Source organism: Pteropus vampyrus, unplaced genomic scaffold (genome assembly GCF_000151845.1).
Source record: "Pteropus vampyrus isolate Shadow unplaced genomic scaffold, Pvam_2.0 Scaffold201, whole genome shotgun sequence".
NCBI lineage: Eukaryota > Metazoa > Chordata > Mammalia > Chiroptera > Pteropodidae > Pteropus > Pteropus vampyrus.
The window spans coordinates 3,191,673-3,211,180 of record NW_011888982.1 but is presented as its reverse complement, the minus strand read 5'-3'; the positions used below and the strand labels follow the sequence as shown (position 1 = coordinate 3,211,180).

At 36.9% G+C, this 19,508-nt stretch overlaps 1 protein-coding gene across 1 annotated transcript in view; it reads left to right on the top strand.

Annotated features, from left to right (window-relative positions):
• Positions 1–6,518: 6,518 nt before the first annotated feature.
• The window catches only part of LOC105300086 (peroxidasin-like protein), a 519,573-nt gene continuing 506,583 nt past the window's right edge, over positions 6,519–19,508 (top strand). The window contains 2 exon segments of the mRNA XM_023537816.1: positions 6,519–6,614; positions 6,616–6,683. Of these exon segments, the coding sequence (XP_023393584.1) occupies positions 6,519–6,614; positions 6,616–6,683 (164 nt within the window).

Here is a 19,508-nt window from a genome sequence, read left to right as displayed (position 1 = left end):
TTCTCCAGTGGCGTGGCTTTTTTTTTTAATTTAGAAAACCTCTACATCTATGGATATATGCTGAATTACAGTTACAGTTGTCTGGATTTTTTTTTTTTTTTTTTAGGCAAGGCAACCCTTGATTGACCTCAGAGATTATAAGGACCTTGTCAGTTTACAATCCCTTATTTTTTATTTTTTACACCTACAGCACGTGGTCTTCCTAGGTGGTCTCTCATCCCAGTTCTAACCAGGCCCGACCCTGCTTAGCTTCCAAGATCAGACGGAATTGGGCTTGTTCAGGGGTAGCATGGTTGTAGACCCAGTTGTCTATATTTGGACACCTCATTTCCTTTTGACTATCACCAGCTCTAAGGAGTGTAGGGTTTTTTAAAAAAATTATTTTTATAAAATATTCAGTAGATCTGAAGCTTATTCATAAGATGTGTAAAGTACAAGGAATAATTCAGTGTACATGTAAATACAGCAAGTCACAGCATCGTTGATAAGTTCTTGGAAACTGACTTGAAATGATGTATAATGAAACCAATTTTATATGCTAATCGATATAAACAAGAGTTAAGTTTCTACCTTCTATTTCTGGTCACATCTAAATAAAGACCGAAACACTGATGATATTAAACATTGAGATATGAATGATACATTTAAGAAGATGAATGAAAATAAGATCTTTTCCAACCCACTTATTCCAGCTAAGAGTTGTGGGTGGCCAGAATGTATCCCAGCAGCTCAAGGGCACGAGGCGGGACAGGACATCCTTCCATCGCAGGGTGCACTACACACACCCACACACTGGGACAATTTAGACATGCCATTTCACCTCAAGTGCACATCTTGGGGTGTGGGAGGAAACCAGAGCACACACAGAAAACAGTATCTGCCAGGAATCAATTTTTTTCTCATAACAAAATGATGTTGAAGGAAATGACTTTTTTTTTTTTTTTTTTTTGGTGAGGATCTGCTTTAAATGTGTGTTTTGACCACGAGGCTTGATTACCATTACCTGTGCCCCTTCCCAGTCTCATCTTAATTCCAACCTCCTCATGGGTAACCCTTTTGTGTTTATCATTACTTTGCTTTTTGCTATAGTATTTTATCATGTGCTTGTATCTGTGAACTATATTATTCGGCTTAATGCATGCTTATATATGTGTATCATGCTATATGCATTCTTTTGTAGCATACTTTTTCATTCCACATTACCGTTCTGAGGTTGGTCCGCATTGTATATAGTTAGGTTACTTACATTCACAACTCAGTTTAATTATTCATTCTAGTGTTGATGGACACTTGTTGTTCCATCAAAAAGTTTAATCTTTAACATTCTTCAATATGTCTTGTGGCTATACATGTGCAAGAGTCTTAGTGTATATATCTAGGATAAGTACTGGGTCACGGGACAAGTTTCTATTCGCCTTTACTAGATTGTGCATTTTTGTTTGTCAAAATAGTATAACACTATATGTTCCTTCTAGCACTGTTTAAATGTTTCAATTTTTTCATATACTCACCTACATTTGATAGTTTTGTCTCTGGTAGTGTGAAGTGATATATGGGCTTTGTTACTAAAGAGAGTTTTTTTACAAGTGTTTATTGATTTTAGGTTTTCTTTATACAAAGTTCCTATTCAAGGATTTCATCATTTATTTGGTTGATTCTTTTTAAAATTAGCTTGTAGGATTTCCTTCTGTAATCTGGATATTGATCCATTGTCAGTTAAATATGTCACAAATATTTTTTCTCAATTTGTGGTTTCTGTTCTCATCTTTTTTTGTGGTGTCCTGATGAATTGGCATTTTCAGTTTTGATTGTGTTCAATTCATCTTCTCATACTCTCAATCCCAAGATCATGAAAAAAATTAGCATAAATATATATATATATAAGTATATATAGCTCAAATCAGTAGGATATATATTTTTTTTTTTTAACTAAAGTCCCACGATTTTTGTGATTCACATTTAAGTCAATAGCATACATGCTATTGCTCTTCATGTTAGGTGAGAAATAATAGTTCAGTTTCTTCATTTTACCTTATCAATTGTTTTAGCACCATTTTTTGAAAAATCTCTGAACTGCATGTTAACTTTATTATAAATTGTTTTCTTATGTTTGTGCTCTGTATCTAGGCTTTCTTTATTAGTTGATACATTGATCCCTTTGCTTCACTGTATTGTTTTACTATAAATGTATAATACTTGATCTAGTAAGGTAAGTTCCTTCAACTTATATTTCAGAAGTTTCTTGGCTATTCTTAGACCCTTAGACTTTTATATACATTTTAGAGTCAGCTTCTGAGATTAACACACACGCGCGTGAGCACACACACACACACAATCCTCTTGAGATTTCATTTGGAATAACATTGAATTTATAGATCAATTTGTGTGAGAACATATTTATGATGTGGAGTCCTTAAATTTATGAATATGGTACTTCTCTCTTATTTAGGTCTTATTAAATATCTTAATAATATACAGTTTTATCTCTGACCTCTTTTATTAGATTTATTTGTAGATATTTTGTACTTTTCAATGCCATTGTACTCATTAAAATTATATTTTGCTCCTTTTATTGATTTCTGTACATTATTTAAATCGGCACAGCCTTATGATTCTTGTAAGTTTTCTATAAGAAATAGAAAATCAAGTCACCTTTAAAAAAAGATAGCTCATTTTTTCTTTTGAGTTTTATTTTATTTTGCCAGACTTGTTGGTTGGAGCCTCCAGTATAGTGCTGAATAGAAGTAATGAACAAGAGCAGCCTTATTTCTTATTTTTTCACCTCTATATAGTCATTTTTAATAAATGGCTTGGTGTGCCATGCACACACACACACACACACACAGACACATATACATATATATACATATACACATTTCTGCAGTTCAGAGTAGTGTTCTATAAATGTTAGTTGAATCATTTTTAATTGTTAAAACCTAATATAGTCTAAACATCTTGTGTGTGTGTTACACCATCAGTTTTTTAGCAAAACTTTTCACTTTGATGATGAAATATCATCAAATACTTCCTTGTAGTTCTTTCAGTTTTTGCTTTGTATATTTTGATGTGATGATACTACGCTTTAGGTTTGCTACGTCTGGTGATTTGAAACTTTAACATTTAAGGACTCTGTATTCTTTGTTTATAGCAGTTTTTTTTTTTTGGTTAGTAGCTATTGTATCTAGTTAGTATTGTATTTTTTAAAATTTCCAACCTTTTCTGTATCCTTATGTTTAAAATGTGTTTCTTATTAATGACATATAGTTGAGTTTCTCAAAAATGTTTGGACAGTGAATTTTATTTGAAGCATTCTACTCATACATTCATTCTAAAAATTACTACAGAATAATATTTTGTGCTATACATCTGTTTTATGTTTTTGTTTTCTCCTTTTTTTAGGATTATTGTTTCTCCTATTTTTTTGTCCATTATTCTCTTTTTCTGTTCTTTTATTGGTTATCCTCAACATTTTAATACACGCATCCAAATTATCAAAGTCTAAAGTTATTCACACCCCTATCTTCCTCCTAAGTGATACAAAGCACTTTGGAACACTTTAATTCTGAAGTCATCACCTCAGAATTATATGCTAGTGAATCATATGTTTTATTTCTAAAGTTTTAAGCCTCTATTGTACACCATTACTAATGTTTATTTAATCAATGCTTAATTAACTTTACTCCCACATTTACACTTTTTTCCTGCTCATTTTTTCCTTTTTCTGTAGTACATCCTTTTGAATTTCTTTTAATGAAAGACTGCAGGTAGCTAACTTAGTTTCGTCTGTCTGAAAATAATATATTCTTCTCTTGGCATTGATAATTCTCTAGTTTCATATACTATGCTGAGGTATAACACACACACACATATATATATATATATTTTTTTTTAATAAATAATTTATCTTACCTGGTATTTTGTAGCTGTGTGATTTGGTCTCTCATCAGTTCTGGAAATTCTTGGTCTTTTTTTTTTCCTTACGAATATTGCTTCAAGTTTTTGTCTCTCAGCATTGCATTCTAAAGAATTTGTTCAAATATATCTTCCAATCACTAATTCTTCCTTCGATTGCTTTAAATTTACTATTAAACCCTTACACAGTTTTAACATGTTAATTTTTAATTTCTAGTTCTGCTTTTTCAAATCTGCTTGGTTTTATAATTTTCTACTCAAATATGTCCAATTCTTTAAACACACTGAACCTAATTATTTTATATTTCTCATATCTCATTCCAATATTTGAATACCAGTAGGTAAGCTTATGTTCATTATGTTTCTGATGGCTAGTTTCATAACTCCATTTTTCTTGCATTTTGTGGGGTTCAACTGAGCTCGTATTATAAAACTTTATATGTGAGAATTATTAGAGACTTGGTTCGTTCTTGCCAGAAGCACTACTAGCTCATGATCCCTTTAAATTCTTGGTTTAAGTATTTCTAACCACTTAGGTATAGTGGCCTAAAAGTCCATGTAAAAAATTTAGTGATATTACATCTCCAGGGAGATTTTATTCCCTCATAGCAAGATTTGAAATGGGCAATTTTCCGTGTAGTATCTGGGTAGATGGAGGAAAGGGCTAAGGTGGATTATTTCTAGTTCATCCTTAATGAATTTGACGGAAATGCAGATTTTCCAATTAAGTCTCCCCATTTAGGAAAGAGCTTTTTTCTTCTCTTTCCCGTACCCCTGCTATCCCAATATCTGAAGCTAATTTCACTTGGTTAAGCAAATACTCGAGCTGGACCAGCCTTCACTGCTTACTTACCTTTCTGGCTCCTCATTTTCACTTCATTTTTGGATTCTTGTATATATGTCCTATTGCACTGAACACATTGATGCATTAGAAACTTCATAATATCTAGAACATATATTAGTTTTCTAATGGAGATTTGTCCTAGAGCATTGTCAAACCTACAGTCTCCATAGTGGCTGTGTCATGCATTTGGTTCTTCTGTGCCTTACAGTTCTCACCCTATACCCAGAGTAGGTAATCAGATTTTTTTTCCCTCATTGAATGTCAACTTAGCATTCTAAAGTACAAAGTTTTTAGTTCTTCCTTCTGGAAAAAATTCTCTATGAATATAAAGTCTGTTATATTTTGAACTGAAAACATAATGCACAAATGTGCATGTCTCATCTAAGTACTCCAAAATCACAAGCATTGGCAAGAGCATAGTAATTATAGGAGTGGAATTAAGAAGAAATTGGCTTTTTTGGTTAATGCTATACTTAGACAATAAAAGACACATTAACAACATCAAACATACTTAAAGGTTAATGTATGTTAAATTGTTCATGGAGATTTAATTTTTTTCTTCTGATCATATTTTAATCAAAAGCCTCACATATTTAAATTTGAACATTTTGCCAAAAGAGGGCAGTATTCACCTATAGTAGAATGTAAAGGGCCTGACAATTTCCTGGGGGAAAAAAGACTATAAAATTTAATACAATTTGACAACACTAGCACTCCACTCACTAGATTTGTAGTCTTGTCTGGTCATCTGGGATTGTTGCCTAAATTGGACCATCCAAGTTTTAATTTGTTCTTCTGTTACTTTTACATTTTTAAAAGTGCTAGTTTAGGGATGATATTTGTTTGAGATTTTCAGTCCTTAAAGATAAAACCAAAAACCTTTCTCAAATATTTGTTTACAGAGTGATCAAAAAATGCATGTTTAACTTAAGAAGGCTGCTGTTTTCACCAGTGTCCCTGGAGAGAATCCGCTCACCCTAGTGAAACGTGGCCAGTTAAAACTGCTCATGAAAAATGAGACTCCAGCCAACAGCGCAGCCAACAGCGCGGCCACCGAGTTCAGAAGTGTCTCAGCCTTGTTCTGTTTTACATACTTAAACATGTTTGTCTATCATTCTGTCTCCTCTACAAGTAGGTATATGAGTTTGAGATTTAAACATAGTTTTAAACATTAAATATTAAAGGAAGAAATCCGAAGTAGCTGGTTTGAATCCTATATGAATGAAATTCTATAGAATAGAATATATAGAAGGAAATGAAACCATTTTTCGAAAACAAAGTTTGGAGACTGGGAAAGACTATGTGTTCCCAGATCAACTAATTAGAATTCTGCCTGCCCTTTAAGATCTGGTAATGTTATCAGATAAGACCAAACGCTCTTCTGTATGGATACGATAAATAAGTAATCAACTTGAGGTTCAAAAGGACAACTAGGGGCTAAAAGGCTGGAGCTCACAAACAATGTGCAGTGGAAGCTGGAAAAATTTGTTTGCATTATGCTGCCTAAAGAGCACATTTGTTGCACAGAGAGGCTTTTGCAGTGTGACAAGCTTCTCCGGGTCCTGGGAGTCCAGCTCCCTCTATAGCCACCTGGTGCCCTCGGCCCTGTAATGTGATCCTTCTGGATTGGGCAGGGGCTGCGTTTTCCCTGGGAGACACACTTAGCCAGGGCTCTCAAACTCGGCACAGCCCAGCAGCAACCACCACCGCGGCTGCGGCTGCTCTTCCTTCTGCTGCTTCGCTTCCAGCAGCGAACGGAACGATGGAAGCCAGATTGCTCTGCTGGACCACTTGCTCTCTTCCCGCCACGCGGTGCCTGCCAGTGCTGCCCTGCCCTAGCCGGTGCCTGGGCTTGAAGCGCGCCTCCGCGGCATGTGGTCTTGACGCTGGATCACATTCCTCAGGTGCCGCGGCAAACCGCAGTCCTGCAAGTGCCCACGGTTCCCCGTTCAGTGCTGCGTCATTGCCCTCTGCCATTCTTTTAATTTAGGATTCCCGATGCTCACTGCTTGGATATTTGGAAGAGATTTTTCAATTTTCAATTTTCAAACAACTTAGAAAATGTGAGTAATGGTAAGCTGAAATACATATATTTGCCCTAAGTGCAGTTCTTTTTTCCAACATCTTCCAAAACTCACCATTGAGAATTTTCATCTTTCTTCTTCAGTAATTTTCCTGAATAGGTTCTCTATTACCTTTCATCCTCTCAAATTTTTCAGACTCTTAATTGGGTCAGCATGTGTCTGTCCCATTTGGAAAGAACTAATTTAGCTTCTGCATGTGGTTCCAATTTACCTGCTGGCAAATTGCATTTCTTTTGTTTATTTTTGGGCTTTGTATTGCGTGTGCATTCCAGGTGGGTGATGTTCTCAGCCTGACGCCCTTGAAACACTATTGGTTTTCCAAAGCAGACCCTCCAATGGTCTGCTAGAACTCTGGGTGCATAGAAACCTTACTGAGCAATGACTAACAACGAATCAGCACCTAGGAGGCATTAGGGGATGGTAGAATAAACCAGAATTTGGGACTCAAATGGGCCTGGATTCAAATCCTACTTCCTTGTGTTTAATACGGGATAATAAACCTGTATCACTGAATTGACATTTAGATTAAATTAAATAATATATGTGATGTGAAAATCTTTTATTATCATAATTTTCAAGCTTTACACCATGAGAGAAGAAAAGAAAAAAAATACAGAAAAGTTATACTGATTTAAAGGGTTCATTGCCCTAAGATAAAGTTTTTGCAGATTGTGTCATGTCCATGGAAGAGAGAACTGCTTTCACTTTTTCAAGTTCATTCTTGAACAGAGAGAAAAAACCTAAGACTACTGGAATTTTGAGATAAGAGACGATAAGAAGCTCAGCACTGTATATTTTTGGTCATAATCATTAAATGAGGATTTAGCTTGGTAATGAAAAATTGAAGTTGGTAGTTGATAGTTCCATAGAAAATGACATATGTGGTTCATCATCTTCTTAGTAATTTTTGTTAAGCATTCTGTTAATGGTATATGCTTGAAAATATCAATATAAGTCTTAATCTAAACTAACAGGACAGTTTCTTGAACGTGGGACCATTGCACTGCATCGTCGGAGCACAGCCTTAAAGGGGCCTTCGTACTTGTATCCACTCTTTTGTTCTTTTGTAATGGTTCTGGTAGACAGTAACAAAGCCTTAGATACAGGATGGCTTGTCTAATCAAGTGCTGTGGACTTAAATAAAATGTTATCTAAAATCCAGTCTGGACTAAGATTTTGCTTCTTAGGTGTTTCAAAGAAAAAATATTAGAATTCATTAGACACTGTCTTTTGGAGGTAATGAATGGAAAAAAGAGAACATTGTCCATGTCATTGTGAAAAGCCTTCCACAGTGTGTGGAGATAAAGGCTAACGCCTGTCTGTGAGCCTGATGGCACTACTGGTAACATGAGTGTTGCTTTGGGTGCGTTCTCAACTTCTTGATGTGCCTCAGTTTCCTAATCTGTAAAATGGAGATACTAATAATGTTCACCTTCTAAGATTATTCTGAAGATTAAATCAGTCAATGCATGTTAAATGTTTAGGGAAGTATCTGGCTGTACCAAGCACTATGAAAGTTTTCTCAACTATTAATGATTATGTTTACAGTTAAGGACAGGAGCTACAAACTCAAATACCTGCAGGAAATTGGCTGGCAAAGTATTTGAGGGATGTGGGGTGAATGGAAGATAAACTACTATGTAAGTAGAATGATGGACAACAGCTGACCTTGAGCTTGGAGTCTATGGGGGACAATGAGGAGAGAGAGGCCTGATGGCCCAGCTCAGTTACTGAGCTGATTGCTGCCCTGTGGACATTTGGGCTTACTGTTGATGAGCTTACTAGATTTTTCAAGAAAATACGGATATCAAAATAAAAATCTCTGATTTTTAAACATTAGCAGATAATTAATTTTTACATATAATTTATTGGGGTGACATTGAAATTACATAGGTTTCAAATGTACAATTCAATAATACATCACATGTATATTGCATTGTGTGTTCACTACTCAAAGCTAATTAAATTTTTAAAAGTGAAAAGCTCAACTGCACATATTTGTAGGTTACTTTTAGCCCAGGACCTTTAGTTTGTCAGTTCTGTTAGAGAGAGGGTATAAAAGCTGAGAAATATATGTAAACTCTATAAAAACTGGTACACTACTTCTTATGGGCCAAAAATCCTGGACATAAGCCTACATTTTCAGGTAAACAATATCATGAAGGACTACAACTGACCTGCATTAAAATAAAAAATCTGAAAACAAAAAGCCAATCAGCTTTTGAAAGCTAAGATAAATGGGGCCTGGCTACATTTCCCCCTAACAGTAGAATCAAGAGGTTTTGTTAAACCACACTATTCAGTGTTAACATTGTAAATAACATATTTAACACTATAAATAGCCAAAGTGCTTAGTAAGCATTAATTAGGAGTATTGTTATAATTTCCCTGATATTTTACATGTTTTTAAAATTTTAATCTAAATACAGAAAATATTTTCCTCAACCATAGATAAGAAAACTTCACTATACTTAAAGGCTGATTATGGTTAATCAGGGTTTTAAGTTTAAAAAGATGAAAAACTGCTCTCCCAAATATTAATTTGATTTCATCTACAACTATATCATTGAGCATTCAAAGCAAATATTATTTACCAAATAGTCTACTACTATTTAGAAACTCTCACTCCACATACTATGTATTTTAGTAAAGCAAATCTTTCAAAATTAGAACTAGCAAACGAAAAATTTCTATTAATGAATACATCTTTAGGGAGCCTGCCGAATAATCAGAAGCATTCTTTAGCTTTGGCTCATTCTACTCTATTCCAGGGTCTTTAGGTTATACTTTCAGAATATTAGTTGCTGGTTAAGAAAAGTGATGTTCTTAGAAATCCCGGGAGTGGAAAGATTGAGACTCAGATGGACTCAGATTGCAATTGAACATACTCTAAATACCATCTTGATTGCATTAGAAAAATGTATAAGCTTAGGGCTCATTTGATGATTGAGGATGTCCCCAGAAGTTCACAAGTATGTACAGTGCGAAGTTTTAAATATTTGATTTAAAGGCATTTCCCTTATGTACAAAGCTTGCTTTTCCCTTCAAATAATGCAAAACTAGAGCAAAAAGCTGGGGGTAGGAAATGGGAAAATAAGATTTAAGCTCAGTCGTGAAAAAATGTATCCAGCTGGTAAAAATTTCATCTTGTTTAAGAAGAAAGTGGTATTACTTCAGCTCTTTCCAATTTCCATTCCAGCTAGATTTTTTTTTTCTTTAATCCTCAGGGGTTACTTTGACTTTTGAAATGGAATTTTTCATAACTTTTTTATAACTGACATAACTTATTGGCTTTGAATTATCACTTAACAGTAGTGAATAGCCTGGAACTCCCTAAATAGTTTCCCCATTTGGTGTAATTGAAGTGAGGCATGAGGGGACCCAGCTGAGTTACATCCAAATTCAAACCTAATCCTGTTGACCTGTTAAGGAAAGAAGTGGAACTGAAAGTCGAAATGCGCTTCTTATGTAATTGCCTATTAATAAGTCAGGGTAGTCTATTTCATCAATGTCCCCAGTCTTGGGCGTTAACATGGGTTCAGCCTCACTGTCCTCATGATGTAGGCCAGCATGGTCCTATGAGAGGAGCTGGAAGAGTCTGTTCTGGAAGGCGAGGCGAGTACTCATGGAGCCCAAGTGAGAAGAGTGGGTGAAAGGATAGTGAGAAAGCAGTCAAGGGGTGCAGAGAGATAAAAGTCCATTGTCCAGAGTGCGACCTACCCTTGGTATTTGGGAGTCATCTTTCAATCAGACCAACTTATAGGAAAATTAGGTCAGGAGATAAATAAATTCCATTTGGGACATGTTAATTGTGTATTCCCCTGTGGGACAGTTGAAGATGTCCAGTAGGCATCTGTAGGAACCCGGAGCTACGGCTCTGTGCTGCTCAGTGCCCCTGTAAAGTGTGTACCAGGGAGGTGTGCGGTGAGAGGGGTGAGACCAGACCAGGTCTCCAGGAACACACCACTGAAAGGGAGAAAGTGAGCCCACAAATGAGACAGAGAAGGAACGGCTAAGAAGGCCAAAACAAGGAGAGGAGAAGGATGTTTCCGAGAGTGAGGTGTGACCCAGGTGCCACAGAGCCCAGCTTAGACACTGAAAGACAGCTAGGCAATCAGGACGTTGGATGGCTTGGCAAACACAGTTTCAGCAGTGAAGTAGGAACAGAAACCAGTTTGCAAGCGTTAAGGAGTAATAGGCTTGCTTTTCCAGATTTCAGAACTTGACCCCCACCAAGGAGGTGACCCTTAGCATCCCCATCTCTGAGCCTCAACATCCTCATCTGCATAATAGGGATGAATAATTGCCTAAGTGATGCCTGGATCCACGTTGGTCTGGTCTCAAAAGTTCCTACAGCAGCCTGTACTTAGGTGAGAAAAGCTGAGTAAGTTAATGAAATAGCAGTGTTTTCTACACTAAACTCTGCATTTCAATCCCTACTATAGATTCTATGACCGAGATGAAGGGAAGCATTACACAACAACAGCTTTTGGCAGAGTAGTTACAATACAAGGCAGTAAAGCCATGGTCCCCATTCTAGTTTTAGAACTAGTGCATATGTGAATAGTTGAAGTATAGGTCTGGTTCAGGAAAGACCAATCTGTTTTGCATTTATGGAGTAAGAAAGGATTGCAAATGTCCTATTTGTCGATTGGATGGGTAATGCAGATAGTAGAAATAAATGACAATAAAGGAGTGAAAATTTTGAAGAATAGACAAAATGTGTTGAGTTTTTCCTGGGTATGATCATGGAGCAGGTAGGGGCTCAGAAATACGGTAAACTAAGGAGAAATACATAGGCAAAGAATGCAGTCTGAGAGTCACTGGGTGCGCATTAAGTTGAAGGAAAGACATGAGATTTCTTAGGAGGCACTTGTAGAATGAGAAAAGGTTACAGAGACTGGGACTCTGGAAAGCCCATAGTCAAAGAAACAAAAAATGTAAACAAGAGTCTGGATTGTCTCCTGTGGTGGTGTAGGGTGTGCACTGCGCAACTCCACATTGTGAAGAGAATGGTGCCCCTGCACTTGTACAACATGGTGACTCTGGGGGCAAGAAAAGAAGAATTAGAGAAGAACACAGCAACCAGGAAAGGAGGAGGAGTACCAGGAAAGGGTATTCTTAGTAGTTCAAGAAGGAGAAGGAAGGTAGTCAAACCTGGCAGAGGATGTTGAGGTAGCAGGGTGAAAATTTTGCCTTCAAGAAGTTGGAAGAGAAGGAAATCAAAGTAATTTTATTGTTTTTGTTTGTTTTTTAAAGGACGAGGGAGTGTTTTATGTATGTGGTAGGCAAAGGGAATGAAAGCCGGATAGGAAGAATGAGGGTATGAAAGAAGAGATGGGGATGTGTTTTCATTGGACCTGGTAGTTCCAAGGAGAGGTGTTAGGAAGCATATTAGTGTAGCAAGTAACTGAGAGCTTGATGTCTGGATAGACCAGGCAGGATGCAGACCTCTTATATGAGAGGCAGAAAATCCAGCAGGATAGTGAGCCAAGGCATCTGAAGGCCATCTGCAGCAGACGTCCCAACCCAGGCACAGTATGAGTCTAACACTGATGTTTCTGGCTCTAAAAGGAGAGAGAAACATTATAATAATGTTGAGAATAACATTATTATAATGTTAAGCAATGAGATATTTTTTGTTAAGTTATTTTGCTGCTTCAATGGCATCTTTCACAAATAATTTCTGTAAGGTATTGCTTTATTCAGTGAAGTGGTAAATTTACTTCAGGTAATTGGCTTCGTCAGTTCAGGCTGCTATAACTAAATATCATAGACTGAGTGGCTTCAACAACATTTATTTCTCACAATTCTGGAGTCTGGGAAGTCCAAGATCAATGTGCCAGCTGATTTGCTCTCTGGTGAAGGCTCTCTTTCTGGTCCAGTGAGATAGCTGCCTCTCTCTGCATCCTTACATGGAGGAGAGAGAGACCATCTTTCTCCTGTCTCTTCTGATAAGGGCACTAATAATTCATGAGGGTTGCAGCCTCATGACCTAATCACCTCTCAAAGGCCACACCTCCTAATACCATCACATTGGCGATTAAGGCTTCAATATATAAATTTTGAGGGGACTCAAGCATTCAGTCCATAGCAGTGATTCAGGTTTGAGTTATCTAAATATTTATCAAAAACAATTAGGTTACTGATATAACTTAAACATCCTCGTGTGTCTTTTATTTAGCTTGTATGTTCCTTTCTGCTCTGAGATACAATAAACTACTTCCGAGGATACATGGAGGGCATGTGTTACACAATTCTCCTTTTTGCTATTGCATAAAATTGACCATGTGTGACCAAAATTGAAATTGCAGGAACTTTTCCACATGCAAAATGAAAACATTTAAGTATTCTGCCTTTCTTTCAGGGTAGCCTCAACAAATGACACAACATAGTTTTATTGTCAAAATCCAGATTACGTATTGAAAAACTAAGTTATGTTTAAAAACTTTTATTTTATTGGTCTTTCTAATCAGCGTAGATAACTTTGTCAGTCCTTTCCAGTGATTCTTTATCTGAGTAGCAAAAAAACCAAAACACAAAAACTATGCAATTCTGACTGTTTTATAAATATGATTTTAGCTAAAGATACTTAAAAAAATTTCCAAAGTCTACTAACTTCATTTTTTAAACAAACCAAACTAAAAAGACCTCATTTAGCCTCAAATGCCACAGAGTGCTAATGATTAGATATAATATGATCAGTCTCCATAATATTTTGTCTAAATGATTTTTAAGAATAAGAACATAGATTTTAAAATTCATCTACCAATGTCACCTGGGGTGTGAGTCCTGTACTTAGAAGAGGCAACTGCCTACACATATGGTTTGAAAACAGCTTAGAGATCTCCCAAAGACAGCTTCCCCAACAGCTTACCAGATCCTGGCTATTGCTGTGATCTGCCCGAGGGTTACATCATCTAGGATCCCAATGAAAGGTATCCATTTTATCTTGCAAGAATGTTGTACTCTTATCAATTAAATAAGATCCCCAGATCAGTTCATTAACTTTGTACCTAACCAGAGTCTAGCCCCTGATACAATTCGAATGTAAGTGTATGGTGCTTCCCAATAGGCTTTGTACATGCTGCTCTCTCCGCCTGGAATGCACACCTGCCTGCTATTCCTCACTGACCTCACTTATCCTTCAGAAGTCTGCTTGGAGCTCACCTCTAGGAAGCTTCCAGGTCTCCTTTCCCTTACCTCCAGCCTGCACAAAATGGCTTTTCTGTTTTATCTGAGCATGGGAACTTTTCACACGAGATTGGTATCATTCACTCATTCTTGATGGATGGGGTCCCTCCAGGGCAGAGAAGACAGGCATCTTTTTTCTTTGAACGCCTAGGGCGGAGCCTGCCAACATAAAATATGTTGAATGAGTGAATGAATCAACTGACAAAATGAAACTTGAGGGGTGCCAATATCACCCATCTGGCAGTTTTGTGAAGGCAGTACTTGCATTCTAAGAAAGCTGGAGACAGCTCTCTGGCATGGAGATGGCCTGACCGAAACGGTTTCTGAATTGCACATCTTATCGATTGCCTCACCTGTGCTGAAGATGACAATTCTCACAGAAAGGACATGTGGCATTTAACTGCAAGCTTTGAGAAGAAAACATAACCCCAGAGGAAAAAATCTTCAAGGAAAATCAGGTAAGGGAGAAAAGAGAATTAGAGGCCAAAAATGTGGACAGGTAAACAGGAGATATCTGAGTGCTAACCGAGTGTGTGACGCTGTGTGTGCTGGGGGGATGGAGGTGGGGATGGGGGTGCTAGACAAGTAGGAAGAAACTTACGAAGATCTCTATTTCTTAGGCTTCATTCTCCTCCTCTGTGAAATAGTGCTTACTATATGTGAGGAACTATTTAAATGTTACCTGCTGAAATTAGTTATAGCCATTGAAGCCCAGAGGTACAAATGGCAATTCTGGAAGGTTCAGTTTCTAGTTTTAAAAAATAAGGTAGGTTATAAATATAATTTACAAAGGTTGATAAAATGATCGAGTTACGGTATTTGTTGAAACTAAAAAAGTTACTACTGAGAAAGCATTAGAAACACTCCCTCTTAAGCGTGACTTTACTAAGGTTGCTAAGTGTCTGAAATGATTTAATGTTCAGAAAATGTTATTTTTTTCTCAAACTCAAGTTTTTACAGGTTGTGAGAAACATGAGAGTCAAATTAGTAGCATAGAGACTAGGTTTAGTAGATTGTAACCTTTTGATAAAATTTGTATATTTCGGCTTTCCAGTATAGCACACGTGTTTCAATATTATGGTCATCCTGCTCAGGTCTTGTTCTGGTCCCAACGTCACCACTTTATTTTAGCAAGCAGTTTTGTGTTCCTAGAAAGGAGGAGATTCTCCGAAGTCCCCATTGATTATAATATAGAAACATTTCCTAGTTCTCCTGGCCATGAATGGCACAGCTTTGAACGAAGTTTTATACCAATTTAAACCATAATTATAAATTGTTAACCTTTTCCCCCCCAAATTTCAGTGTGTATTTATAAGGATTCTGAGATTTATGTTGTGGGAAAATGTTCGCCTCATCTCTCCTTTGGGAGATATGTGTAGGGTAGAAGGAGAATCTTATTATTTTTTATTATTATTAGTTTCAAGTTTACAGTACATTGATTAGACATTTATGAAGTTTATAAAACGATACCCTTGATTGTTCTCTCCTCTGGCTCTCCACCTAGCCATTACATTATTGTTGACTGCATTCCTTATGCTGTGCTCCCCATTTCTGTGACAATCTATCGACTGCTAATTTGTACTTCTTTACCCCTTCACCCTATTCTTCCAGACCACCGATTCTGGCCGTCACCAGATTGTTCTCTATATTTGTAAGTCCGTTTATGATTAGTTTGTTCTTTTTGTTCCTCAGATTCTGCATATAAGTGAAATCATATATTTATCTTTCTCTGTCTGACTTATTTTACTCAGCATAATAACCTCTAGGTCCATCCATGTCATTGTGAATGGTAGGATTTCATTTTTTTTTAATGGCTGAGTAATATTTCATTGTATATATAAACTATAACTTCTTCATCTAAACTTCTGTTGATGGGCATTTAGGTTTCTTCTATATCTTGGCTACTGTAAATTGTGCTGCCATGAACATAGGGGTGCATAAAACTTTACAAATTATTGTTTTGGTTTTCTTTGGATAAATATCCAGAAGTGCAATTGCTAGATCAAGAGGTATGTTCATTTTTAATATTTTGGGAAACATTCAGACTGTTTTTCAAAGTGGCTGTACCAATTTGCAATCACACCAATAATATATGAGGGTTCCCTTTCTCCATATCCTTGCCAACACTTGTTCTTTAATTAATTAATGATAGCCATTCTGACAGGTGTGAGATGATATCTCATTGTGGTTTTAATTTGCATTACTTTGATGATTAGTGACCTCGAGTATCTTTTCATGTGTCTATGCGCCATCTGTATGTCCTCTTTGGAGAAATATCCATTCATGTCTTCTGCCCATTTTTTAATTGGATTGTTTGTTTTTTGTTGTTGTTGTTGAGTTATATGAGTTCTTTATGTATTTTTGGATATTAACCTCTTATCAGATGTGTCATAAACTAATATCTTCTCCCATTGAGTCAGTTGTATTTTTGTTTTATTGATGGTTTCCTTTGCTGTGCAAAAATTTTTTAGTTTGATATCATCCCATTTGTTTATTTATTTATTTTTGTTTCCCTTGCCTGAGGAGATATGTCCAAAAAGAAATTACTAGTAGCAATAGTGGAGAGATTACTGCCTATGTTTTCTTTTAGAAGTTTTATGGTTTTGGTCTTACATTTAAGTCTTTAATCCATTTTGAGTCTGTTCTTGTATACAGTGTAAGAAGGTGGTCCAGTTTCTTTTTCTTTCTTTCTTTCTTTCTTTCTTTCTTTCTTTCTTTCTTTCTTTCTTTCTTTCTTTCTTTCTTTGTATATATCTGTCCAATTTTCCCGACACCATTTATTGAAGAGAATTTTTTAAGTGTGTTTTAGTGCATACACAGCTGTAGTAGTATGGAGCTTTAGAGTTCTTAAAAATAAAAGAGGATAGAGATAGTAAAAAGAACAGTGGTTGTCAGAGGTGGAAGGGAGGAAGGATGAATAGACAGAGCATAGAAGATTTTTAGGGCAGTGAAACTATTCTGTATGATACTACAATGGTAGATCAGTGTCATTATACATTTGTCTAAACCCATAGAATATACAATACCAAGAGTGAACCCTGATGTAAACTATGGACTTAGAGTATAACAATGTGTCAGTGCAGGCTCATCATTTGTAATTGCACCACTCTGGTAGGATGTTGATAGTGGAGGAAGGTGTGTGGTCATGGGGTGGGTAGGGCTAGAGTATATGAGAACTCTCTGTTCTTTCTGCTCAATTTTTCTGTGAACATAATACTATTCTAAAAATAAAGTTGAATTAAATAAGTAAAAGAGAATCTCTATGGGAGGCACAGTGCAGTGGTCTTGAAAGGATCAGCAAAATTTGGAATACTAGAAAGTACTCAGAAGGAAGGGGGAGGAAGGAAGCTGGAAAAGCAAACCACTTCTGAGTTCAAATCTCCTGGGTAAAGTTGCAGATGAACCCAGTTTTAGTGTGTGTGTGTGTGTGTGTGTGTGTGTGTGTGTGTGTGTGTGTGGCAGGGGGACTTGTGACAGGTGTACAAAGAAATGAAGCATCTCGGTGTGGATTTGTTTATAAATATGAGCAGCCAGTCATCAAGATCTGAGAGCTGAGTAAAGAAAGCATACATACATTTGTTTTAAAAGGTTAGGTCCTAGCAGCATTACTATTAATAATATGACAGTGGTTTCTGTGTGGCAAGTGTTTCCTAGGTGCTTGGCTTGACTAAATGTAGTCAGACAAGCAGACAGTTCTCACGACTCCCCTGGGAAGGAGGTATTATCTTTACTGTTCTGTCCTATCACAGATTCAGCTTGGGGCCTGCTTCTTGCTGGGGCTGAGACAGGCACGGCGGGCTCCAGGAGCTTTCATTCTAAGGGAGGACACAGACGGTGCTGTAGGAGTGGCTTGGTCTGGGATGAAAGGATTCACTTGTTTTGGTGGAGTGGTCCCAAAGGCTCATTTGCGTTTTGCGGTATCTGAATGAGCAGAAGGAGCAAAATTTCCAGAGTATAAGCTGACCATAGCCAAGTAGGGACTAAAGGTAGGGACAAGCATGGAGCTTTTAAGGAGAGAAAGGGCAGAAAAAGATGAGGAGAGAAGGTAGGCAGGAATACAGCAGGCAGGGTGTGGGTGGCTGTGATCTAAGTACAGAGACAGCAGTGTGAATCCAGCATGACTTTGGTTACAGAGTAACACAAAATCCTGTCATCATGGTGAGAGCAGGTGGGAGGAAGGGTGGGTGAGGAGACAGAGCCCTGAAGTCAGAGGACAGTGAAGCGGAGGGGGTTAGATCTCCCCACCCAGTGCCAGGCCTCACCCTCAGAGGAGCTGGCGCTGCGGTGGGGTGGACCATGGTCATCTGCCCCGTCTCGCCTCCTGACACACACTACCTTCCTGATGGCTCTTCTTCCCCTTTGCCCCCCAAAGCCTCCTCTCAGTGGAGCAGCAGAATAAAGGATTTCTTCCAGATGCTTCTCTCCATGACCCGCAGTTGGGTCCCCAGGCCCCATCACACACCACCCTCTCCATCCCTCCCTGCTCCAAGTCACCAGGTCTTCCTACCTTTTGTACTTTGTGTTAATTTGCTTTTGTTGTTTTAAGCCAAGGCTTTTTACATCTACAGGACTGTCTCCAAACTCTTGTCTTTCCCTTAAACATTGGAGTGTAGGACAGAGTCTGAGAGAGCAGAATCTGTCATTGTCTGGCTAAAGGAATAGAAATCTGGAGTCCCTGCTTTAGAGGAAAAAATAATGGTGCCACTCAGTTGCTCCTGGATGCTAGAAGAGGAAATAAGAAAAAGTCATAGCCTTAGAAAAGGCTTTCTTCTTTATCTTAAAAAATGTGATAGAACCTTCCACCAAAATAATAACAAATGAAATATAAATTTAAAAGAAAACTTTAAAAGTAGTTTAGTGGATTTTTAAAAATATTTATTTTTTGGAGTCTAAGGCAAGTTTTTTGATAATCTTCCTTCTTTAACTCTTGCCTCTAGAAGGTTGTCTATATGTAATACATTTTTCTTTCAAAATGGGATTCGTGCAAAAAAATCTATCAATGAAAATTAAAATGAAAAAAAAATTAACCTGTTCCCAACACTATGCCTAATTTAATCATTTTGTTTACTTACTCATGTAGTGATACCATGATTTTCTTCTTTAAAAAAACAGTTTAATTATCTATTAATAATCTCATAGATTTCAATAGATTGGAAGCTATGGATATTTCATTATGGGTCTTGTTGCAATTTAGATTAATGCTATAAACTTCCCATAATTGAAAAATAGGAAAAATTTTACTAGAGAAAATATTTTTCATCTATATTATGTTTAGAGCAATAATAATAATGGATACAATAATTCATTTTTCAAAAGTGATTGAATCTGAAACACAAACTCCTTTTAATTTCCAAATATTTGTTTTTATTTCTAAACTCTAAACTCCACTATTTCTGTGCTCTTTCTCCTAAAAGATCCTCATTGGGTGAAATTATCTGGTAAGAATAAACCTTTTTCTGTTCAAGAACTGGTAC